The sequence below is a fragment of the Sinohyriopsis cumingii genome, chromosome 4, assembly GCF_028554795.1.
Source record: "Sinohyriopsis cumingii isolate HCF-2022 chromosome 4, ASM2855479v2, whole genome shotgun sequence".
In the NCBI taxonomy this organism is placed as follows: Eukaryota; Metazoa; Mollusca; class Bivalvia; order Unionida; family Unionidae; genus Sinohyriopsis; species Sinohyriopsis cumingii.
In genome coordinates, this window is record NC_142964.1 from 66,279,225 (window position 1) to 66,307,089 (window position 27,865).

Consider the following 27,865-nt stretch of genomic DNA (forward strand, 5'->3'; position numbering starts at 1 on the left):
TATTCAGAATGAACTGTAGTGGTGTTCTGAATGATTTTCAATCTTCAAAGTGCTGATATACATATAACCTCGAATAGTGTTGATGTGCTAACCATCTTTGATATATGAGAATGTTATAATCCAAAATGCCTCTAAATCAATTAAAAATAATCCCCAAAATACTTATTTAGTCCGAAAGAATTAATGAGCACTTTGCAATTTCAAAGAATAATTTCGATAAATAAATTCTCTCGAATTACATCAGAACACAACTGAAGTTGAAGATAGGAATGAATATATCTGAGATATACAACCCTAATATAAGAACCTAATTCACAATAAGTGGACTAGGATGAGGGTGATGTTAATGGAGGTTTCCATCTCATCGTAAACAAAACTCTTTTCTGGAATCATCTAGGGTCAGAATCAAGGCTGTATCTATAACTTAAAACGAAGTAAGTATGCTTGCCATTTGTCATGTAGGCCCAAACTCAACCTCATTTAGGGACAAAGGTCAGTCACACAATACAAATTACGTATAAATAACACCTCCCTCCATAAACAAGAATGATTTATACAATAACGCTCTCTTGACTATGAATACAGAATATACTATGAAAATTAAAATTACACATGAAGATCTTTTATGAATGTCATATGATATACACAAAATAAATCAATATAGTACTTCTATACACGTCAAAGCGCATCTGCACTTTGATTATATTTTACCTTGATAAGCCTAATGTCACTGTGGTGCATAAAAATCCACCTAAACAAAACCTGATGTTTGTTTATAATTTTATTAATGCCAGTAAGAGGGGTGTGATCTCTGAATACAATAATCAGAGAAGAATCAGAACTAGTATAGACTTCAAACTACTGCAAGGACAATATTAAAGCAAAACATTCCTGCTCGATTGTGTAATAATTCTGTTGGTGTTTGTTTATTTTGTTAGAAGAAATAGCACACTAGATGTTCCACATCATTTATGTCTTCCTGAATCAATACTCCACCAATTCCAACATCACTTACATCAACATATTGTTAAAATCATTGGTTGAAATATGGAGCTGAAAGCACTGGTGCAATCTTAACTATGGCTTTCTTTTACCCAAACCTTCCAGACATCGTTCATACCAATTAAACTTGGTTTTCCTACCCGACAAATTGGTCGGAGGTTCAGCAATTAAGGAAAAGTAGGAGCAACATTTCCTATGATATCCAGCCATACAAATATCGCATTACAAGCCTCTTAATGAAAGGCACTAATAAATCAGAGATAGTCGCGCCCTTAACTTCTATAGGTTGAACTTGACCGTGTCCCACAATATGTCCTAGAAAACTCACTTTTACATAAATTATCAGATTTGCATCACTGAGTCGATCAAAGGATATCCGAACGGTTTCCAAGTGATCTTTCCAGGTTTATCACATAGTCGGTACACTTTGCCCATTAGAGTATGCAGTTTCATATGTTTGATATTATAGCATGTGAACATGACACTTTAAGTGATTCTGATTGGTCAAAAAAAGCCCTTGAATTTATTGTGCAGTATTCTCTTTACTGATTGGCTGCGATAGTGGGAAAAACTTTTTTTGTAACCCCGCCTTCTGGAATTTTTTGTTTTCATTGAATATTTTTGGCCGCCATTTTTTGATTCGACTCCAGAAAGGGAATTGGGGGAAAATGGTCTCATCTGTTTGAATATTGCCAATTTATCCCTCCCCCCACACAAAGAGGTTTGTTATTTCATGTATAAAATATTATAACATGAAAAATGGTAAAACCCCCAAGACAAGAACAATAACAACAAGTAAAACTACGGGTATTGCTCAGATGATAGCGAGGGTGGGGAGTGGGGATAAATGGGCAGTATATCTGAAGTATGGAATCCACCCTATATAAAAGCTTAGTTTAAATGTCATCTTATTGAAGTAAGAAAGCTTACCTTTGTTCACAGAAGAATGTAGACATATACCGGTCTCCCCAACTAACATACATTTATCCAACCACAGCATATTTACGCGGTAAATATGTGATGCAAGTCCGACTCTAAAAGAGATTATTTTTACGTCTTCTGTACAATCTAGTGTTCCAAATCAAATACTAAAAATATCCGGCAACAAATACATTACAGTAAATATGTATATGTATGCACCAGTAATCTTCTTTTCACGCAAATATCGCAACAATGTAATGTTTAGTTGTGATTTGGACTTTCAACGTATAGCATGGACTGTGTTGTGTAATGTAAGCCAGCTCGGACCGGTGCTTTGCACCGTATCAACCAATGTGACATCACACGCACTGGACATTTTATGTTGACAAATATTTTGTCTTTTGAAAAACGTTCTGTTTATTTGGATGGAGGCTTATTCTTTGATTTACAGTTAGCAAAAATGTATAATATATTTTTACTATTTCAACTTTGTTTGGGACTATCTTTTACCCACAGCAAATGAAAGGTACAGCGTCTGTCAGAATGAACGAAATTATTCGTTCTTCTTTCTATCTAAATAATTTCTTCAGAAATAAAACTATGTGATAAAAAGAATCTCAAATGGGAATGATTGAATATTAAATTTATGAAACTCGTTAAATAATGTCCAGGTTTTGCTTGCCAAAGCTCACAAAAGCAAGACATTATTCAACTCGTTTCATAAATTCAATATTAAATCGTTACCCATTTCAGATCCTCTATATATATCTGTACTTGATAACGTCATTGATGTAAGCGTCACAGTTATGTAGACTAGATGTTATCATGTTTATCAAAGGCGGAAAGTATAATCTGGTTTCGTCGCTTGAATACATGGTGAATTCTAATTACTTTTACATGGTTCTATGAAATCATTCTCCATCAAATACTGAATTTCTTTTTTTCAAACATTCCTGCTTGGAACATATGAAACCAAAATGTTCATACTCACATAACATATGTTTCAGTTCACTTATTTCTTGTGGTTGTAGAAGTGAAAGTTTGTGGTCCAGATTATTCAATAGTTATGAATTGGTTAAACCAAAGCCAATCCAGCCAGATTGCATTCAATCATTTACATACAAACTGTGTGATTCAGGTATATAATAATTTATTGGGATATCTCTAATAATATACTTCATTATCATATTTATATGGCAATTTTGTTTCTGTTTTTGCCTCCATGAAAGCTTAATGGTATAACTGAAGTCACTTTCGTTTCAACTGTATACGGACTGTAATACTTAGCATGAAGAGGATTGTGAAGTACGGGCAAGAGAGCCGGAACTCTCTCACCAGGCTGAAAACTCCTTTTCCTTTGTATGTCTGTCATACCTTAATTTAATTTTTGACTGAATAGAGTGAAGAGTAGTTCCCGCTATTTCACAAGCCTTTGTCAATTTATATATGCAATCAGAGACATAGTCAAGGTTCAACGGACAGTATGTCCACAAACTAGTTCAAAACAGCTCAAATCTAACGATTCTTCAACTGAATCAAAACAGTAAACGAACACCCTCGTCCAAATCTTTTCCAGAATCAAAGCAGTATGACTGTGAATCATATTCTTCAATGCTTGAGGAAATCTTTCTAAAGACCATTGCCGTTCAGGATCATAGACAGAAAATTTAAACTGTTGCATGCCTAATTCCTGTATAACTTGCTGGAAACTTCCAGACATAAACTTTTATCCTTGATCAGATTGGATAGACCTGGAAGGGCGAAAATGTGTATAAAAATATTGATGAAAGCTATTACTATGGTTTTTGTTTTAATTCTCATCAAAGGAATCGCTCTGGAAATCTTATCGACTCACATATTATTGGCAAGATGTATTTGTTGTTTTCACTGACGTCACGCTAAGGTACACAGTTACCCACAATGCAACGCGATTAAACAAGCGCCATCATTTCCAGTCCCCAACACCAGCTTGAGGAACTAAACATGAAACAGTAAAGATGGAATACTCAGTTTATAATTGCCATGTTTACTCTGAACTAATCGTTCAGAGTAAACGTGTCAATTATAAACTTGTAAACAGTGGTTTGATTATCATTGAAAGATACCCCCAGTTTGGGCTAGTCCAGATGGCATGATTTCTTGTAAATGTTGCGGGGATGGATGTCTCAGGATTAAATGCCCCTACAACATGAAAGACCAACCTACACTGGGAGTTACATGGTTGAAATCGATAAACAACAGGTTAACAATCCACTGTGAATGCCCCTATTACTACCAGATAAAAACGCCAATGTTTATGACGGATGACAATATTGTGACTTTTTATGTCTGGTGTCTTAATGAGTATCGCTATGAATGTGTTTATAGATTCGATGAACTGTGGTAAACAAGGTCTTCTAACGCTTTGGAGTTTCACTCCAAATGTGTTATGACCGAACTCCTATATAAATGGATTTCAAGGAGAAAAGTCCTTACCCCAAACGCAGTTAGTGTTGAAGTAAACAAAACTACCTCCACTCAGAAAACAAAGTACTGCATTTGTGGTGGAGATGATGATGGAAGAAAGATGACAATGTGTGAAATGTATGGTTTCATACAAGTTGTATAAAAGTCGAACATGTGCCGAAAGGAAAATGGTATTGTAGCAAGCGCAGCTGAATGAATATATATATTTACCAGTGCCCATCATGTTATGCATTTTTAAAATGATAATATATTGTATATATTATATCGGTAATAGTATGTAGTTTATTATGCTGTTAGTGCCATGTCTGATAAAGGTGTGTTATGTAGATCAGAAATTGACTAATATTGCACATTATCATTTGTTACGTTATTCACAAATCAATACATCAACTTATTAGGATTACATTCATCAACAACAATAAATCTTTTTCCATATAACCTAAAGACCTTGAAAATTATGCACTCGGTCCAACTTATACCAAGCGCAAAACCAACTGATCTCTCTCTCTCTCTCTCTCTCTCTCTCTCTCTCTCTCTCAGCATGCAATTATCTGGATACGCAAAGAGCGCGCGGTTTAAGTTTTCATCCTAATGATGACGGTGAACTCGCGCATTACGATGATCGAATTTGCGAGTAAGATATGTGAACTACATTGGCAAGCGACATTGATGTCAGCTGCCCGAAAAAGAAAACGTTTGAATGACATCCACAAATCTATTCGATTTGGACCGGTTAATTGTATTTTACACTTTTTCTGTCTCGTTTGAACATTAACGGTTGTACCATTTTAAATATACACACAGACACACTCACACATACATTCCCATTTGAACTGGAAAATATTGGTTTTGTTCATTCATGATGGCTTCAGCAATTATTCAAGTAAATTTCCGGTACTAATAAGATTTATTTACAACAAATGGTTGCGGATTTCTGAGAGGTCAAGGTCACAGTCATGTATTGAAAGCAATATATTAGTTGGGTCAAACAAACCTCAGTCTGATTTTATTATGGAGATTACGAACCCTTTATGAAGAAAGGTTGCGTATCACTTGTTGCTGATGCGGCCAAGCCTATCTCTATTAAAATATTACAGGACACGAGTTCTTCTCATACTTTTTTACTATCAGGTACTTTGACTTTATCTAAGAAGTCTTCTAGCAAAAGTGTTCTTGTTCAGGGAGTAGAGTGCGACTTTGTTGATGTTCCTCCCCATTGCGTAAATATGTCATCAGACTTAGTCGTAGGACCAGTGACAGTCGGAACAGTAACATATTTACCTATCGAGGGTAGTAATTTAGTATTATGATGGAGATAAGGTTGTGATTAACAAACTTGAAACTGACATGCCTTGTTTGGATCCAAAAGTTGATCATGCTTAGAATGAAATCCATTGATTTATACCCAGCATGTGTAGTTGCTACAGCCATGGACAAAAACAGCTCTTGAGAAGGATTATGATCAGGAAATTATTCCTTTAGCTGACACATTTATTGGCCAGTAATTTATTTGCTCCTGGTATGTATCACAGTAAAAAACTCTTTACTACTCATTCTTTTTATTCAGCTACGAGTCTATGCTCTTAAAATAAGTGAGAGGAAAGAGTGCAAGACAACAAGCTTTGTAAAGTTTACAAAATAATTTATTTCCCTATAATACAAAGTGAAAATGAGAAAAAAAGAACATACGCTATTGACTTAAATAATTTTAAGAAAGAGATTCATCCCAACTGGACGCAACATAATACAACGTCCAAATACTTGATGTTAAAGCACGAATTAAATAATCCTTTCAGCAACAATACATATAGTTCTCTACTTAACCTCAGGTCACAATTAGCATTGTCTATTAATAAAAAAGAAATTACCTAATTTAAAATAACCTTCTAGAATGATCCTGATGTATACAAAATCAAAACCATAACATGGATTATAATCAGAACATTCCAAAACTTAGACCCAAAGAAAGATATTTACTTCTTCTATTAATATTGATCCTGATTTTTACGAGGTACAAAAGTTGCAAACAATAACATCCAACACAAAGTATATTCCCAGCCAATTTTTAATGTCCACCCTAGCTAGAGCTCAAGACGACTGCCCTTTACAGAGAACAAATTGGTAGCTTTACAGCAGGGCATTAATTTATCAAAACAACAGTGATGACAAAACACAAACTCCAACTCCTATGGGTTAGAATCTTTATCAGTATCAGATGTGAACTAGGTAGTATTTGTTTCTAATATTACCGTATCTGACTGCTTAAAATCCTTTAAACTAAAACTGCCATATACACCCATGTCTCTTGTCTTAATGTTAATCAATATTTATACAATAAATTGGAGGGAAATGTTAAGCATTGATATGACGGCAACACTGATAGTAAGCCCATACACAGAGATAATAAGTTAGATATGTATTAGTTGTTTACACAAAATAAAATAAACAGAAGTAAATCAGGTCAAGCAGAAATGAACTATATTTTGGACAAGGTCAAGTCCAGCATACAATGTTACATTACAATAACATTTAATGAAATAAAAAAAACCTAACAAACAAACATTTAAATTAAATATACATAACACCTCCATCTAGACGAAAGGAAAATTTAATTATGGATTGTATAGACAAAAGGAGAATTTAATTATGGATTGTATCAGACGAAAAAAGGTTTGGTATTGGGCAGTTTTCATATCAGACGGCATATAGATGAGGATATGAAATTTATGAAAACCGTCGAGCGTAACCTAAGTTCTGGCGAAACATCTGAAAAATTTAAGTCCAGTCTCTCCTTTACTGGTGCTCATTTTTATACCAGAAGAAGGCGAATTACTATAATTTCAATTACATTACATTATCAGTGATGACATTTCAAGTTTCCTCACCCGAGTATCTTACTTTTGTTAATTATTTACCATTGGCAGCTTGATATAGCATGAATCTCAGATGATTTAGCATAAAAAATATTTGGAAGTGTAACTTGTTTAAGACTACATGTTCTTGTAAATTTGAAAATTACAAATTTGTAAGACATCATATAATATTTATTTTTTCTCAACAGGTTAAATTTATTCAGTACATTGTATTTTCAGTGGAACCGACGGACGAAACTAGAGTCTAGCAGAAAATATATTCTTATCTAAATTTACATGTATATGGAGTCACGTGAGAAGTGTGCGGAGGCTACACATTAATCTGACATGAAATTTAATCAAAACTACGTCAGAATACCGCGAGATTACAAATGTACTAATTAGGATGTTAAAAAAGTCTTGTAGCGGAAGGAAAGTTTATCCGAAATCACATTAATGATGACATAATAGATTTCCATAACTGTTATAAGAAATGAATAAAACGACCAAAGATAAAGAGATGAAGTGAATAAAGTTAAACACTCTGAGAAATATAAAGTCACATTCATCTTTATATACGGGGTTACCTTATTAGTGATAATTTAAATGTGTTGGCAGTGTGACTAATATATGCATGTGTACGGTAATTTCTCATTCCAGCGTTCTAAATACGATCATAATTTAAACAGGATAAACTTTTAAATTCAATTTTTTTTTAAAAAAAACTTTTCATACATATTTATCGTATTTAATATTTGCATACGCACACCGTACATAATGAATACTACGGGTAGAGATGAAATCGTCAAAACAAACGCGGCGACTAACTTCGTAATAAATGACCATACAATGACCCAGACATGTACACATTGCACTGCAGCAACCGATAACTCGAAATGTTTATAATATTCGACTTTATGTGCTTATATTGATAATTATTACATAATGCAAGTATTCTTACGTAATGGGGTTGGATACTTTTTTTTCTTTTTAAGATTTACTGTTGTTTTGAAATTTGCATAAGCATGTTCTAAAAACGTCTGAGACGCGTTATCAATGGCTCCTATGGTCTTAGCGGTGGATGTATTCAGAAAACTTGGAGGTAATCCCTAACCTTGAACGAAACACATATTATTGCACCTGCAAAATAAGAAAACAAAATTGGTGTTGGAAAGTTGTAATTTGTAATTTTTAATGTCTTATCGGATGACGCTATTTGCAATTTTAGAAGAAGCATTTGATTTATTAAATTTGTTAGGCATCGTACATTTGACGAATACCAGCTACAATGGCATAATATCAATTTTAGTTTACTCGTAGACTTTTTTCAAAAGCATCTCTCTGACCGTGACATAATTTCCTTAACTTCCGAGCGCGTCAGACTAAGTTTCTATGTTAACCGTATGACGTCATCTACTATTGCAGTGTAGCAACGTTGAGCAAGTCGTCTTATACATGTGAATATTTTTTAATCAGCAACGTTTTAATTTGCTCGTTTAAAGAATGGCAAATTTTATAATATTTAGAGGATTCCAGAATGATAGGGCTGTCAGACTCGTCAAGTGAGTATACTAATTAAATCAACTAATCATGTTTGTTTTGCAAAACTCTTTTCTAAGTTATTAAAAAACGGATGTGCCACGTTCTAGATCGAGAACACATATACCACAGGATGATATACTGTGTCCGTAAGACAAGTAAATTTGTTTACAATACAATTTTTACCGTCCTTGTTACATGTAATAATAATAATAATATTTTGCATTAGTAATCGTATTTTAATAATTGATATCTTTTCCTGCAAGAAAACACGTTTTTAATTTTAATATAAGAGCTGGAAGTCCGGCCGAAAATATCGGATAAATAAATTTGGAGAACTCTCTCTCTCTCTCTCTCTGATATCTTTTCTTGGAGGGAACCGCGTTAGCTCACTTGGTAGCGCATAACACTCCTAATTCAAGGGTTGCGGGTTCGAAAGCCGTGAAGGCCTTGGTGCTTGTTTGGGAAAGGCAATTGACTGCTATTTCCTTGGCACGCTATTGCTGTAATGTGTTGAAAGTGCCGTCAGGAAACACCCAACTAACCAACCATCTACCACTCGTCCTCTGCGTATCCATAGAAACAGAGAGAATGAGAGGAGGCATACAAAGAACAAAAATGTGAGAACATACCCATACGATTTTAGTTTTGTTCTTGTTGATTTTAAGGGCCCTTTATACACATCACAGGCTGTATCATACCGAGAAAATTTAGCAAAGTGCCTTCCCAAGCGACACACGGACGTACACATAAGGAGTACGGTATGGTTTATGGTTGCTTGAATACATCAGTTTTCTTTCCGTCGGTAGAGCCAAATCTGAACAAATCAGTCAGTGAAATTACGAATTTATCCATCTGTCTTTCTAGGAATATGGATATCTGGAAGAAGTATCTAGACAAAGTGGCAAAAGCTTCTCAAAAGTTTTTCGAAGAGACAACAGAGATCGTTCGAGATATGGAGAAAGATATTGGAGAGTTACCCGTCGGCACAAGTGAGAGTAAGTCTTCATCAAATTAAATCTTTCAGTCTCTCTCAGTTGGTCCTTTCTTGCTGGATATCAAATCCTTATTTTCATTTCAACAAAAATCTCAAACGGTTTCATTCAGTACTTCTCAAAAGCTACTGAGCGGAGGGAAGAAAAATATTCACCCAAATATAACCGCTTGATTAAGGATCATGACAAAAGGTAAATTGTGTGTATTTATTTCCCAGGTTTCCTTTTTGTGATTTAGACTTTATTGGTATAAATCCTTGTCATTGTACTAGCCATGTTGAAACGAAGAAATTAATGTTCAGTGAAACTAATGGAAAAGCTGAGAATATTCGTTTTCTCATTTCAGATTCCTTTCCTTAAAACCGGTTATTTCGTTTGGACAAATTTCTAGTCGATTGAAACAAGACTCATTAACTACCTTTCTAAAATATATGAAAATAGAATGAAAAGTGTCTGAGTTAGAATGAGCTAAATTACACTTTGTTACACAGAAAATTGTTTCTTTTTGTCGCACACAAGTTAGCAAGTTTTCGTCTCGACGCCATTTTGCATCACGCCTTACACCTATGTGACCACTGATTGCTTGGAGGTCCTTTGGAACCTCAGTTAGGCGATGCATATCATTTCGTTTAAATTCGAACATTTTTGTTCTAAAATTTTGTTCCTGTTTATGGATGAGTTATTTCTCGTTTATAATGAACATTTCATGAAATATTGTTTACAAGATGTAATGTTTAAGTTTCAACCTTTTTATCAATTTTCACATGCGTTTGTTATTAGTAAAACTCGTTAAGTTGCCAGTAAATCAGTTAAAAATGCTGCTTAATACTAAGGGACTGCAAAATCCACTTGCACCTGAAACCTTTGCATCCAAATCAAGCAATGTCTCCCCCATCGGGGACATAATAGGAGAAGAGGAGAGTGACCTTGTATAAAGACCGGACTTCGCTCCTGAAACAATGCAAAATAGGTTTTGTTAAAAAATAAACATAATAGGAGGAGAACCAATACCACCAGAAATGCTAAACATTAAGCATCTTAGAAAACCCGGTGCCGAGTGGTTCTAGTGTATTAGCGCTACAGATACCTAACACTCCTGCAACAAATACTGAGATGGGAAATATAAGTGGGGAGCAACCCACAGCAAACACCCTCCCCCATTAGACGGTGAGTACGAGATTCGAGTTACAAGCATCTCCGATGTCGCCGCACGGGAATGCACAAATGGTGATACAACCCACCTAAAACATCTTGAGTGGAAAATTTAAAGAGAGGCAGCCCTCCTTTCGAAACGCCACTTGCTCTCATGCCCCTGGAAGATGTAGAAGCAAAACTGCTTCTATAAAATAAATACTATGTATTACAGGATGTATCACTTAATATTGGAGAAGTATCCTCAGATGACGATGAGGAGGTGTAGGAGACCTCCACGGAGGTGAGCTCCCACATGAGAGGAGAGTAAAGGACTTAATTGGCCTCAGACCTTCGCCTCGACCCCAGCGGTAAAAGAGAGGACGAGGAAGAAATCAGATTCGGGGGAATGAAACCAAGAGGTGGAAGTAACAAAATTGAGACAAAAACACCTAAACCCCCGCCCCAAAGAATAACAATCATGAGTTACAAGAAGAAAAAAAAACAAATAAGAGGAAATAGAGGGTGGGGAGGGAGACAGACGAAATGCCAATGGACACAAATGATGACTTAAGCGGAAAACATTACAAGGGAATATGGACGGACAGACGGAAACTGGGTAACCTGAAAACAGAAACATCGGTTAAATGGATGAGATATACAAACAAGAATGGGACATCATTATAGGAACCTCGGATAACAAATCTGAACAAATAATCACGACCGAGCGAGGCCGAAAAGAACTATATCTTTTAGAAATGAAATTAATACAAGAAAACCGTATCTTAGGCAGTAGACGATTAAAATCTGAACAAGGCAATAAAATGGAGCACACAACAAAGGAAATTGCAAGCATAACTATTAATGGAATGAGTGAATCAAAATAAAAGCGATGAGAGACCAAACTAAGGTATATAATTTTGTACTTCTACAGGAGACACACAATACAATTGGAGAATTGAAAGCTCTGATAGAGGATAAATTGAATGTAATAGTTTTAATAAATAACAACAAAATGAAGCCAACGCGATGGTAGCAACAAGAATAAAATTAAAAGACAGACCTAAGCAATGGGAAGAAATAAAAATGGGGTAATTCTTCAAGGCTTCTACGTGTAATAATAAATGATTGGCACGTGTTAGATGTTTACGAATCTTCTCAGTATAATGATAGAAAATTGCAATTTATAGTAAATCTCATAGAATATGTACAAAAATTTACTATGAAAACATTTCTGCTGGTGGGAAACTCTAATTGGGTGGAAGGGTAAATTGACAGGAAATTTGGTGTAACGGTTAAATGTATCCTTTTAAAACAATGTTTCAAAAAACTTATAGATGGGGACGATGTTATTGATGGATAAAGGTAGCTTAACCTATTTAGAACTGAATACACGTATGAATAGAAAATGACCAAGCGAGTAGGCTAGATAAATTTTATCTTTCAGACCGAGGCATGAGGTATGTTCAGGAATGTCTAACTAAAATTTCGGACCATCACATCATTGATTTGGAAATGAAAATAGAAGGATGAGAGAAATGGGGTCTGTGATTTTGGAAATTAAATAATAATATACTAAATGCTAATCTTGGCATCCGTCCGTCTACGAGAGACAATGGCATAGCTCCAAGGTACGCTTTTGCTTATCCTTCTTTTTAGCTCTCTTTTCAGCTTGCTTTATTCTTCTCTTTTCCTCTGCGTTTTGAACTCCCTGCCTGACAGCTAGACGCCAGCTGGAACGGTTGTTTGCACAGCTCTCCCAGTCGTTGACGTTGATGTTTGCTGTCTTCATATCCTTCTTGCAAACATCTTTGTAGCGCAGATGTGGTCGTCCAGTTGGTCGTGCACCTTCTGCTAACTCCCCATATAACAGGTCCTTGGGAATGCGACCTGGGTCCATTCTCTTGACATGGCCGAGCCAGCGAAGGCGCCTCTCGCTGAGTATGGAGAACATGCTGTTCATGTTGGCGCGTTCTAGAACCTCTGTGTTGGGTACTTTGTCCTGCCACTGGATGTGCAGAATGCGCCGCAGACATCTCAGGTGGAAGCTGTTGAGTTTCCTCTCGTGTCTTGCATAGGTGGTCCATGTTTCGCTGCTGTAGAGAAGTGAGCTGAGCACGCACGCTTGGTAGACACGCAGTTTGGTCTTCTCTGTGAGGTTGGGGTTGTTCCAGACCCTCTGGTTAAGTCTGGCCATCACTGCTGCTGCCTTGGCAATCCTGCCGCCCACCTCAGAATCAATGGAGAGTGAGCTGGAGATGTTAGACCCGAGGTATGTGAAGTTCTCGACAACTTCCAAATTGTACCCATCGATGGAGACAGAGGGAGGGGAGTCTGTGTCCTGTGCCATGACATTTGTTTTCTTCAAACTGATGGTCAGTCCAAATTCCTTACATGCATGGGAGAGGCAGCATACCAGCTGCTGAAGTCCATCTTCCGTATGTGATGTCAAGGCTGCATCGTCGGCAAAGAGCAATTCACGGATGAGTACCTCTGTGACTTTAGTCTTAGCACGGAGACGGGCGATGTTGAACAGCTTGCCGTCAGCCCTGGTATGGATGTACACTCCCTCGCTGCAGTCCTTGAATGCGTACTGGAGAAGCATGGAGAAGAAGATGGCAAAGAGCGTCGGTGCAAGGACACAGCCTTGTTTGACTCCGCTAACGACTGGGAATGCTTCAGATGTTGCGCCATTGAAGCACACTGTGCTGTGCATGTTCTCGTGGAACGACATAATAACAGCAAGCAAACGTGGGGGGCAACCGATCTTCTGCAGGAGTCTGAAGAGTCCACTCCGACTAACCATGTCAAACGCCTTCGTCAGGTCTATGAAGGCAATGTAGAGGGGCATCCGCTGCTCGCGACACTTCTCCTGCAGCTGACGTAGTGAGAAGATCATGTCTACAGTTGACCTGCCGGCTCGAAATCCACACTGGGATTCTGGGTAGACGCGGGAGGCTAGGATCTGCAAGCGTGCCAAGGCAACACGGGCGAAGGCCTTTCCAACGATGCTGAGGAGGGAGATGCCCCGATAGTTGTTGCAGTCGCTACGGTCTCCTTTGTTTTTGTACAAAGTGACGATGTTGGCATCACGCATGTCCTGTGGGATGTATCCCTGTTCCCAGCAAAGGCAGAGGAGTGTGTGTAGGGGCTGGAGCAGTGCTGGTTTTCCGCTCTTGAGGACTTCAGGCGGAATGCCGTCGCTTCCAGGAGCCTTCCCACAGGCAAGGCAATCGATGGCTTTTCCGAGCTCTTCCAGGGTGGGCTGTGTGTCTAGCTCCTCCATGACAGGCAGGTCTGGAATGGCGTCCAGGGCAGTTCCAGTGACATTGTTTTGGGTTGCATATAGCTCAAGATAGTGCTCAACCCATCGCTGCAGTTGTTTCCCCTGGTCTGTGATGACTTCACCCGTCTTGGACTTGAGGGGGGCGGTCTTGTAGCTGGGGGGGGCCTGTCGCTTTTTTGATACCCTCATACATTCCTCTTGTATCCCCGGTGTCAGCAGCTGTCTGTATACTGTTGCAAAGGTTCAGCCAGTAGGTGTTGGCACAGCGGCGGGCGGTCTTCTGGGCGTTATTCCTTGCAATCCTGAGGGCTTGTAGTGTTCTGGGGCTAGGTGCAGCCTTGTATGCCAGAAGGGCTTTCCTCTTTGCCTCAGTCACGGGCTCCATCTCCTCCCAGTTTGCCTCATACCAGTCGACATTCTTTCGCTCCCTCTTCCCGTAAGCTGTGATGGCTGAATTGTACACAGAGTCACGGATATGGGACCACTTGGAATCAATGGTGTCATCAGGTGTCACTTTGGTGAGGGCTTCCTTCAGTTTGCTGATGAACTGCTGTGTTTTCTCTGGGTTGCTTGCACAGTAGGTGTTGATACGTGGGTGACCCTTCTTCTTGGCGTGGTGCAGCTTCTTGGGTAATATTCGCACCTTGCTGGCCACGAGGGAATGGTCCGTGTCACAATCGGCACTGTGGTAGCTGCGGGTAAGGAGGACACTGGCCAGTTCTGCACGCCTGGTGATGACGAGGTCTAGCTGGTGCCAGTGGCGTGAACGTGGGTGTCTCCACGACACCTGGTGGATCTCCTTGCATTTGAAGAAAGTGTTTGTCACACATAGGCTGTGGGAGCAGCACATCTCCAACAGTCGCTGACCATTCTCGTTGATCTTGCCCCTTCCGTAAAAGCCGAGACAGGTGGACCAGGCCTCATGGTCAGCTCCCACTCTAGCATTGAAGTCTCCTAGTAAGTAAAGGCTTTCATTGTTGGGGATACTGGATATTGCCTGATCCAGAGCCTCATAAAACTTGTCTTTCTCCTCGTAGGTGGAGTAGAGGGTTGGGGCGTACACACTGAAGATGTTGACCGGGCCTAAGGATGTTGACAGCCGGAGGGCAAGGATTCTCTCAGTACCTGATGATGGAGGTTCAATGAAGGCGATTAGCGTGTTCTTGACGGCAAAGCCTACACCATGCTGCCTAGGTTCATCCAAGGGCTTCCCCTGCCAAAAGAATGTGTAATTGGCTTCCCTGATGGTGCCGCTGTCAGCCAGTCGGGTCTCCTGGAGGCAGGCAATGTCGATGTTCAGTTGGGAGAGTTCTCTGTCAATGACGGCAGTCTTCCGTGCATCGTCGATCTGCTGTAGGTCAGTGGTCAATCCAGGACACATGGTCCTGATGTTCCAGGTTGCAAAACGAAGAGTTGGAGTCTTTTTATTTCTTCTTTTAGTCTTTCCTGGTGCAGAGTTTTGTGGCCCACTTGTCGAGATGGTTCTCTAAGCTCCACGCACCCAGTGAAGCAGGCAGGCCATGGCGGGCAGCACCTTACTGACTGGGGGCTGCCCAGCTTGAGGCGGGCGGTAGCTGTCCAGTGAGACCTGATGATCTCTCCCACCGTCAGAAGTAACCCCTGGCGCTAAGCTCTACGCCAATCGAGCTTTGACTTAGAACCGGTAAACTGCTACTTCTCGTGTTGTGTCGACGCCGTACGACGACGCTGGAGTGTCCTCTCCAGTGGAGCTATGAAGCCTGGGCAGGGTGGTATGGAGAATCAGCTGTTGCCCATGCAGCAGATCCCCCCTCTCCACGCAGCTGGTGTGCCCAAGGGAACGACGAATGCCGATACAGCTTGGCACCAACGGCGTCGCAGGAGTTGCCGGAATGACGTTGAAGTCAATGTCATACCGCCTTAGGGACTCCATCTCCGGATTTTCTGTCGGGGTTTACTCCCTTAGCCTTTCCCATGAGTGGGTATAGCCACAAGGCAGCAGAGGTTTGGAATCGGAGTTTTCCTTCTCCTAGATGAGCTACCATCCAAGGTTTACGAGTCCCATCTACCCGAAGCAACTGGTTTTAAGGCGCCAGTGGGCCGCCTTCACCCCTTCTCTTGTTAGTAGAAAACATGGTCTGCCGGGCTTCAAATCTAAGCCACTCGCGAAGGCCAGGAGCTGGATTTTAGTTGACAGAGGCAGTAAGAGACGCAGGCCGTATGGGGCATTTTGGAGGATTGGGGCGCTTGTCTCCCACTCCCACCCCGGGCAATGTCAACCTTAGACCACTAAATGCTAATAAGTATATAGAAATAATAAACAAAATAAACACTTATTAAATTTATGGAAAACGATCATACAGATGTTAGGATGGATTGAGAAACATTAAAATGGAGCATGATGAACGAAACCAAACAATCTTGCAATATCAGACAAGAAAAACTTATAAAGAGGAAGGAAGGACTTCAGAAATTGATTATCGTGAGTGCTGCGGGATATGAAATTAAACGTAAAGCGATTAAAAATTTAGAACTAATTGAAAAAGAAGAAACTCAAGGGGAAAGAATCAGGGTAGGGTAATATGCGTATATATATGAGAAAGAGGAAGGTTTATAAAAGAGGGAGGAGATCAGAAGCGGGAGAGAAAATAATATTGAAGGCATCAGGGAAGGGGACACAATTATTCGGCGGAAGGAAAAGGTGCTAGATAGAATAAGATCATAATAATGGGCATTATACACATCACAACAACTAAAGAATGAAGATATTAAAACGTACCTTCATAATCTCCAGGTATAGATGATTGAAGAAATAATATTCTTTCTAAAGTTGCGGCTGGATGAACTATTCTAATGGTGTCCGTATACTTAGTAAATGATATAGAACAGAGAATCAGTCTAGAAATTCCATAGTAAGCTAACGCCATCTAGCAACAGACAAGTGGCATGACAAAAATAACATTCATTTTTCAGATGCAGTCCATTGGAAAACGGCTTTTGAATTCAATGTTGAAGCGTTCAGGACTAGAGCCGAAGCCGCCCAAATTGTTGCTGAGATTGACAGAGAGGCTGTAAGAAATCTAAACAGGTAGAATATATAGTTGTCTTAACATTTCTAGGTTTAAATAAATTGGACCATCTCGTTTGATAAAAAAAAAATGGCCTAATTCAGATTTATACGAGGTTTGAATGCAGATCCGATTGCACTGTTTTAGTTCTATAATATAAAATGTTTTATTTCAATTTTCAGACTCTTTTGTTAATTGTTATAAATTTATACTAAATCGTGGCATTATGATTCAATTTTGATAAAGCTGTTCTGATGAAACTGGATGTTGCATTCAGATAGGTATGCAATCGGAGGAAAAATATGCTTAGAATTTTTTTCTATGAAGACCACAGATCATATTACATGAGTATGCATATACACACATTATATACTATGAGAATTCATATACACATATTATGTACCACGAGCATTCTGTTATGTAGTTTTGATATAATTTATTTTTGCTTAATTTAATTGTTTGATTGTTACATGTTATAGCAATGAAAATTTTGTTCACTGTTTACCGGAATTGCGCATTAGTCAGATATAATAGAGATGTATTGAGAAAAAAATTTAGTTGGGATTTTAAACACTTCCACGTCAAGTGGTATTTTTTCATGCTGTGGTCAGTTGGAGTTAAATTTTAATTTTTCTTCAAATTATTTGGATTCTAAGAGACGAATTCTTTTCACTGGAAGATATTTAAATGCTCATTCAAAATTCTTGGACAAAGAAATTTATTGAAATTTTATTCGGAATTCAAATACCTGAATATTATTGTTTGTGGATCAACAAAGAACTGTACATGCATCAGTACTATACTGGCTATAGCATACGTCATCGCCTTCCATTTTGGATTTTCGTCAGGACTGGAACTCAAATTCATTAGAACATTTTATTACTAGGACTTCTAATTTTTAATTCATGGATTATTCTTGGATTATTTTTGGATTTGATTCTTAAAACCATAAGTTCATTTTTCCATCTTGACCTTGTTTTTTTTTGGTTTTTTTTGAGAAATAAATTATTTGTTTAATTTTACAAAGCTTGGTGTCTTCACATTTTTCTTGTTACTGTTTATCAGAGCTTAAACACGTAACAATTGATATACACAGATTATGTACTACGAGCATTGATATACACAGATTATGTACTAGGAGCATTGAGATACACAGATTATGTACTAGGAGCATTGAGATACACAGATTATGTACTAGGAGCATTGAGATACACAGATTATTTACTTCTAGCATTGATATACACAGATTATGTACTAGGAGCATTGAGATACACAGATTATTTACTTCTAGCATTGATATACACAGATTATGTACTACGAGCATTGATATACACAGATTATGTACTAGGAGCATTGAGATATACAGATTATGTACTAGGTGCATTGAGATACACAGATTATTTACTTCTAGCATTGAGATACACATATTATGTGCTTCGAATATTCATAATACACAGATTACGTACTATTAGGTTGTATATGAAAAAAAAAACGAAAAGAGTTGAATAATAACGTATGCCTTAAGCTCCCTATGGCATTATGCTGTCGGATGTAATGCGTTCATAATGGTTGAAAATAGTCATAGCTTGCAGTAATTTATTTTATATATCCAGACATTTTCTCAATGTATAGGAAATTTTCGACTTTGTTTTTTTTATAGCCGTGTATTTCATACATTTTATGAATACGAATTCTGATTCCATTAAACGTTCTTGACACTAATTAGAAGCAGATGAAACTGTATTTCAACACTTTAGACATATTTCTGTTCATCGTTGTACCGTTTATGCTTGTGGTCTGGTTTAACAAAATGTCTTGGGTGGTTCAGTGAAATCTTTGTTTCTATTCGCACGACTGGGCAGATCCATTACATTGCATTATATACCCATGTGTCCTTCACTCTGATGAAATAGGCACAGTAACGATTGAATGCAAAGACATTTTTCATTGAACCGTTCCGGTGGCCTAGCGGTTAGAGCGTCTGCCTCAGATGTGGGCGGTCGTGGGTTCGATCCCGGGCCGAGTCATACCAAAGACTTACAAAAATGGTACTAACAGCTGCCTCGCTTGGCGCTCAACATTATGAGGTTAGTGTTAGGACTGGTCAACCTGGTGTCAGGATAATGTGACTGAGTGGGACGTCATGCTACATGTCTGCGGTGTGATGCCCAGTGCAAGACATTACTATAAACTGCTACACTGCATGCATTACAGTTTTGCTACCAGTTCAAATTAATTTCCTAAGTACACAAGGGAATTCATTTGTATCAGTCTGCTTCAGGCACCACATTGATTTCAGTGCCGGATGGGGATGGCTTCCGAAACCCCCTCACCGGCTAAAAATGTAACGAACACACACAAACGTACATTCACTTGTTACTTGTCACTTGAAATTTGACCATCCTTTTATTCTTGTTCACGTTTATTGGATAGTATGCACACTTTGGATAAAGACACACATACATACATACATTTATTTTGGTGCCCTTTCGATGCAAGCCAGAGTCGTTGTGAAATTTTGCCCCTCCTCCGCCCCCCCCCCCCCCCATTTAAAAAAAAAAAAAACAAAACAAACTTTACCTGATCCAGTCCTGGTTTTCTGTATGGTGGTCAAAAATAACTGTCAGCCCATATCGATGAAAGAAAAAAAATTATATGTTAATTTATTCTGACAGTTGGTTTAGCGTTATAGAAGAAACAGATTTCCCCGTGTCTTCCGCTTTCAGCAGTGCCCTTTACCCAGGATTGTAATCTTAAAAATGGACCATATCGTTGTTGGGGCATAATATTTGCATTCACTAAGAGGAAAAGACATAATCGAGTGTGAGCTCCACTATATATCACAGAGTCAGGTGGGATCCTAGTTAAACTGGACTATTTATGGTGACATTTTAGGTTGCTGCGGCCTGAATGGACGCTGCTTTTACCAATGGCACTCGCCTGTGCTTTTCTTTGTGCCTTCAGCCTTAGAAAATGCACCCAAACAGGCTACCCTTTCCCATCAGCAAAGTCTTATACACGATGTTCACCCTCTGACCAGTTCAGGTAGTTGTATGAAATGATATATTGCTTTAAGTGTTCGTGTGAGATTGGTATAAAATATAATCAATATGCAGGATCAATTCAAACATAATCCGATTATTTTCAAATATTTAACGATACAATAGGTGCGTTGCTTTTAATTATTATTCTACGGATTTTTCTTTTAGTTTTGTGGAGGACAAGGAAGTTGTCAGAGAGATAAAACAGACAGAAAAGGAATTTAAGGAAGCAAAGAAATCATTTTCTAAAATAGCTGAAAAACTTGATGTCAAGCACAAGGTACTGTTTTATGCCTATTGCCTGTAACAGGTATTCTTACAGTTAGAATTACTTGTCCGTTTTTCCCCCTGAACCTAATTATTGTTGGTTTTTAAAAGAGCTCGATTGAAACTGTCAACGTAGGTAATAAAATGATAAGGACAACAGAATATTAAAAATGTCAGATGTGTTAAACATGAGATTAAAAAAATGCTTTCAGTAGATAAAAGTCCCTGGAAAGTCACCAATATGGACGGAAAATTAATTGTTTTCAGTTTCTAAATCTTCTTTTTCCGTTTTTACTGAAGTTGCTTTCAAGAGAATAAAAGATAAGTGGGTCAGATTGGATTGAATGAAATTATATTTGTAAATGAAAGCAATTTGAATTTTAATGTGTTGCAAATGATTCATTAGAAGTCACACGCTACGTTTGAAAATGCATGTACATACCTAATGGATAAAGCAATATAGGATAAAAAGTATTAAGCAAATTATCATGAAGTATGCTCTGAGCGGACAGTGTAATTATTTTTTTGTGTTTACTGATACAGAAAGTGACTCGTACTTACCGTCGTCTTCAGCATTTACGACGTACGAATGTCGCAACTGACAACGAATTAGAAAAGGCACGACGGAAGTTGCTTAAAGCAAGGGAGGATTTCAATAAAACAGCAGACAAAGAAGAGACAAAGCGACAAAAGCTTATTCATGTAAGTTGAAGAAAAAAAAAAAAACGTTCCCAGGCCCATAGGAATTTCGGGAATTGGCGTATGCACTAGAATATGGAATTTCTACCATCTTTTGCAAATGATTCAACATACCGTATCCATGGCACCGTGTACACGTCCCGTTTGGTACCTCTTAGTGCTGAAGCAAATGTTTGAATACGAACAATTTGAGCCAAATATTTTACCTGGAAATAAGATTCGAGTATTCGTTGTATCATTTATATATGACCGTGTCATTTTCTAATGTGCATTGAGAGTGAATCAGACTTCCATGTGGCTCCAGCGAAATGTATTGTTACGTAGTGACCATTGTTACGACTTTGTGGTCTTAAATTAAGCAACAGAAAAGAGCAAAAACCAATAAGTTTTGTAAAATTCAGCAAATAAGTCACTTTCCTAGAAAACAAAGTTAAAATTTTTAAAAATAACTTGACTGTATTGTGATTTAAATCCAAAATAGACATAAAACTTTCATCACAAATCCAAATATGTAAAGTTCCAAATGAATTCCAGTGGTATTCCAAATAAGTTCCAGCACCGAATGTGTTGATTTGCCTGTAGTCTTGAATATGGTAATTTGACAATGGCCTGAATTCTGATGATGTGCTAACAGTCTTTTGATGTATCACAATAATATAATCCAAACGCATTCTTGTCCGAATTCACTATTATTCAGAATTAATCTTCCTTCCAAGAATAGTATTGATCAGCAAAAAGTAATTTCCAGAACATTCTAAGTTGTCAGCATGATAAGGTCTATTACTAAATTATAATAAAAGAACAAGACAAAAAAAATCGGGTAGACCAGGTTTTTCCATGGGAGAACACCGATGTTCTATACTCAGATCAAACTATACATGTTTACCTCAACTGACAATGATCCAAATATTTAATCTATACTCACAGAGAAATCTTATCTATATATTACGCTGTTTGCAAAATCAGTGTTCCTACTCAGGTAAACTGTGAACTTGATTTTCGACAAGGTCAGATACAAAATACAAATGTATATCACATATAACCATTAATGCAAAATGAAATCTACATAACATAATAAAACTACGTACATGGTATAGCAGACCAGCAAGTTTTTCTATGTCTCTTTTATGATTTATTTGACTTTACTGGTAGTAACCCCAATTTCAGAAGAAAAAATGAGGCAGAAAACTACTTGTTCGCCTACTATACAATGTACATATGCAGTGGAGCCATGGACTCATTACGCAGAACTGTGTGTGAAATACACTCAGTTTTGTACCCAGAAAAAACAAACGATGGAGACTTTGGCAATCCCAATTGATGCACAGTGGACATCTGGTAGGAAATCGTTATTTATCAACTTCTTTATCTCAAAATGCTCTAAGCTCACTTCGATTACTCTTTCTTTCTTTTCTTTCTTTCCTTGACTCCTTTACCTTTTTCTATAGATCTCTGACCGATATGAGATACAAGCTAAACAAGTCACTAAAGATAAAGTAAATTGCTTAGTCTCAACATGGAAGCAGCTGTTTGAAAATCACGCAAGACTTTCGTTCGAAGAACGGTAAGGAAAAATAATAGTTCCTTTTGAGCAACAGAGTTTTATTGCTAGTTAATCCGCAAAATGGGGAGAATTGAGTTAGTTCGTACTATCTCTTCATTTAAAGAATTCATAATTCTTTCGTTTTTTTCTGTAGGAAAGTTTTTAAGTTTGTAGTGTGACTGTGATGTATGATGCTCGATTCCAACTTTGAATTGTAGAAATAACGTAAATCACACCCATAAAAAATAGCAAGTATCATACAGCAATATTCATAACTTATTAGAAGCCAAAACAACACTGACATCTATATTTGAATAAAATAATTAAAATCATTTTTTTAAGGTTCCTCTCAAGCATCGTCACTACATGAACAAATCTATCAATTGGTTTCACTACGTATAAAATAACAGCTTTCTTTTCCCTACAGGACCCCGTACTATGATGGTTTGTTGGCAATCAACAAGATTAACGTTGATGAATTTATTGAGGAATTGAGTGAAGCAAGAAAACTTAACGTCAGTAGTCCAGCAGGAGCGGCTAGAGTAAGAATTTGTTTGTCTTTATCATCTTACCCATTAGACTCCCATCCTCGTGGATTTCCTACAAAAATATGTCCTTTACAAATTGATTCCTTGTTAAAAATATATCGTTTAGAAATGTTCTGCATACGTCAAAACGAGTCATCAGATGGTAACATAAGGCTGGGGAAGGTTCATGTTTGGATCAAATCAGATATAGGGATGTTTGCATTTCTTTTTCTGCTATAATTAACAGTGTTATTGCTTATCCTTGGCATTAGATACAAAGTTTAAGTATTAGAATCCCAACAGTTGGTTGGAATTATACACAAGAATGATCCTTGTCCTTTATATTTTGAGAGTGATAGGCAATTTGATGTTGTAGGAGCAAAGTTCTCTTTACGGCTATTGCAGTAGATAAGTTGCAGATAGTCCCTTCATAATGAACAGCAAACAGAAAGGTCTACTAGGTCGTACTGAAGTCATTTGTGTACAAGTAACAAAGAGTGATCCCACCCCAAATAATGACAGTTTTCTTTGAATAATGTCTAAATTAATATGTATGTAAATTTTTACGTTGCTTGCTGGAAGCGAGGACAATCAATGTTTTCCATTTGACCAAATGGATGTATATATATTTCAAGAAATGACACATAGTTTCGTCATTTTTTAAGGATATATTATGATCGGAATTTTTCTCGGTCTGATTCCAATAGAGCTAAAGAAATAAAAAAATATATTCACCAATTAAACTATATGATTAAAAATTTCATAAAACTATCTGTAAACCCACCTAGCCACCTGCGTACACAATGTACCTGAGCTATGAACTTAAGATCAATACATTCATTTATGAACCTTATGTCGGTCGCTGATTGGTAAATGTAAATGGTTTAACCGATTTACGTTGACATACCTATTTAAACCTGTACGGTTGAAGTGTTGTTATATACGGATGTTCAATCCATATCTCTGTATCGTATACTTTGGAACTACATTTCATTTAGGGGTTCTCATTGACTTTTCATGCATCGATGTGCTTCCATATACCGAGTCACACTTTCATATATTTCAATTTATTTTGAACTGCATTCGCACTGCATGGTGGAAAATAATCTGGACAGAGCAGCAAATGGGTATATAACAAATGCAAAGCAGCATTCCGATTGTATTCAAAAGCAATGGAAAATACTTATCTGATGTGGCGATAATGTATGCCTTGGCATCACAGCCTCGAGGTATTGCAACGCAATATCATACTCTTTCTTTCCGCCAACATGAAACAAATAAACCTACATGTAGCAGGATTATACTAACTGCACTTAAAACATGACTGTAGGCTATATAATATGGCATAGGAATCAACCCATGACAGCATACAAGGAACATCTACTAAACAATTTAAGTAAAAAATGTGAAATTAAGCCTAGATTTAATTTTCCATGAGGGTTCATACTTCTAAAAAAAAATGAATAATGATGCGTTGCTGAAAAATGAAATGTATCTTGAAATAAATAAATAAATAAATAAATAAATAAATAAATAAACTATATGTGTACAGTCCTATTTATCATAACTATATGTGTACAGTCCTATTTATCATGTACAGTATCAAATGTTTCTTCTGAAATTGGACGAACTCTCAATTCAGACCACTTTGGTCAGTCCATTTGCAGTCTTACTTAGGAGTTTTAACATACATACATACATACATACATACATACATACATACATACATACATACGTTTTTTTGTTATAGGTGAGGCCTATGAACAAAGAGTTTGCTGAGTGAAATGCAAATCAGGAGGAAGATCATCTGTCGAGTACAGAGGTACCAGTGAACGTTTTATTTCTGCGTGTCAGACTTGTTATTGAAACTGTTTAGAGTACTCACATAACATTTTCAGAGCATGTGCTCTTTGGAAATTTGTGTTAATTAATGTATCCTACAAGCATTATCAGTAAGTCATTTTGTCTTATTTCGTTTCGCTGTCAGTAGTTATGGGAGGTGTTGCGGTTATAGGAATTTAACATTACATTAGAGACTGTATAGCTTTACGGCAGTTTAACATTACGGATGTCAATATGGGGCCCCATAGGAGTTTAATATGATGTCAATATATCGTTTCAAGACATGGATAAATATGGAACCTTATGGATATTTAATAGTGTGGTACACTATAGCTCCCATATGGAAAATTATATTGGGGCCTGTATAGGATCATTTGGAACTGTAACATTGTTGGCCACAACAGCACCTATATGGAAAATGAACATAATGTGAAAGAAAAGCAGACAGTGGAACTTTATTATTGTCTGTTGCTGTATCTTTCAAGTAGGAATAAAACATGATGAGTTGGTGTAGCCCGTATGAAACCCTATTTATATGGACCCCAAATGGAAACGTCAACAATACACACACATTGAGGGGGGTAAAATTTGTTTGGGTGACCAACACACATTCTTATTATCCAATACCCCCACACTTACAAACTAATATGATCTGAGATGCAAATGTTAAAAATCACTAACATCGATGCTTACGCACCATGTGGGTATGTGTGGAAATAGACACAGGTAGAGGAACAACCACGATGCCTAAAAAGGAATGGCGGTAAAGGGTATGGTATGATGACTAACACACGTACTTACAAATAACTATTTGGATCTTATATTATGAATGGACAGTTCAAGAAAAATGTAGGAAGTAAAATAAAATTGTCTCGCTGTTTTCTCTGAATGTCCGATCAGATAGAAAGTATATTACCATTGTGTTAGGTAATTTTATGAACCTATGTGACATGTATTAAAACTGGAGAGCATCGTTCTTCTTCAGATATTAATTATATTATGCTTTTCTTTGTAGTGCGGCAGTTGCTGAGACCCTGTGCATTTTGTTTGCGAGTTAATTCTATCCCGACATAGAACATTTTGATGATATATCAGTATGTGAAAGACTGTTTGGTGCCCGATGCAGTGATTGTACAGTCCTGCACAGCAACAAACACTGATGACAGTTCAGTCTTGTCTGGGGATTATTCTAACCGGCATTCCACTGGTTGTTATTTCAGCATGACAACCGCCAATCTACTGCAGCTGCCTTCGTGAAATTCAATATTAACATGGTATATAATAATGACTGCAGTTTAGAAGGACTTCATCCATTATCAAACTCTGAATAAAGGATTTAAAAAAATGAGTAAATGTCCATTTTGTATAAGCAAGCCATCGAAATTGTGGTTTCTACTTCAAATATATTACCCGATCTTAATACCTTACGAAAACTACTACCATCTCGTAAATCCAGCACTCCCAGGCTTGACAGTTTTAGCTAAAAATAACTAAATGTTATCTTCTCACCTAGGTGGCAGTTAGATACTCCTTGATAAAGCCTCTCTGAGTCATCAACCGTCTTGGTTGTAGACTGCGCTCTATTCTACTATGCAATATAGTTCTTGAGATGTTTTACTTAAAATAAAATATAATAGCAAAGTTAACTACATTTCAGATTGCTTTTTCTTCTGGATACGAACATTGTTCTCACTCTTTTTCGTCAGACATTGTCTTATCCTAATTCAACTGAACTAAGCTAACGTAAGTCCACAATCTGATCTGATACAAAGACTGCCTATTATCGTAAATGTATTTCTTTTCTGGGGCTACTCGCATTCCGATTGGAACTATGACATAGTTAGACCTCTTAGATAAACCGTTACAGCCAGCTGTTGACTTTAAATCATTACTATTGCGAACACCATCGATTCTTGGTTGAAAAGAATTCACAACTTAATAATACAAATGACTTAATGAACCTCACTCCTTGTCCTCACTACGTTCCTTGCTAATTAGCGATTCCTGGACATACGTTTCCAGACATAGAAACCTCAATTCTTGTCATACAAGGTACATAATTTAAGACTAATAAAATTAATTCTCACATCTCGTATCAATGTGATGCATGAAATTCCTCCACTATATGGTTTCTATTAAACTAAAGACAGATGAATATACGATTATTTTCTGAACTCAAGCAAAATTGAAGTATGAATTTAAAACGAATAAACTCTACAAATAATTACCTACTTATTTCAATGTATATTGTATGTGATTGAGACAACACATTTGTGCTTCCCGAGCTCTCGCTAGCTTATCATAAGAGATTTGCCTCTGTATCTACTCTGGCTCTGGGTCTCTCAAGTTTCCAGACCCCCTGTCGCTCAGAAAATATATAGCGGGAGAACACTTTCTACTTCCCCGGGGTCGAGAAGTTCTTGCTTCGGCAGAAAAACTTAGATTGCCTAAAACTGCGTTGTATGATACTTAAACCGTGAAATTTCGTCTGGGAAAGACGCACCTCGTTTAGCTTAGTCAGTCACAATTAACTTTCTCTAACCGCCAAATATTGAAGTACTCCCGTCGAAGTCAGACCTCCTTTAGTTATAACTAGTATGGAAAATATCATTTTATGACACCTGTTTTAAATGGCCCAAGATTTCCCAAAAATGTTTCGCTCTCGTTTGTCTTAACATTGTCACTTCCCGCTACACGATCTATCATT

The 27,865-nt window shown here is 37.5% G+C and overlaps 1 protein-coding gene across 1 annotated transcript; it reads left to right on the forward strand.

Moving 5' to 3' along the window:
• The first annotated feature begins 9,651 nt into the window (after positions 1 to 9,651).
• On the forward strand, positions 9,652 to 26,489 carry LOC149801369 (uncharacterized). The gene is made up of 8 exons (XM_089956793.1): positions 9,652 to 9,778; positions 17,145 to 17,259; positions 20,449 to 20,560; positions 21,091 to 21,249; positions 22,695 to 22,810; positions 23,217 to 23,331; positions 25,067 to 25,138; positions 26,174 to 26,489. Exons 1-7 carry the CDS (start codon positions 9,652 to 9,654, stop codon positions 25,097 to 25,099), a joined length of 777 nt encoding a protein of 258 aa, XP_089812919.1. The 3' UTR covers positions 25,100 to 25,138; positions 26,174 to 26,489.
• Positions 26,490 to 27,865: the final 1,376 nt, after the last annotated feature.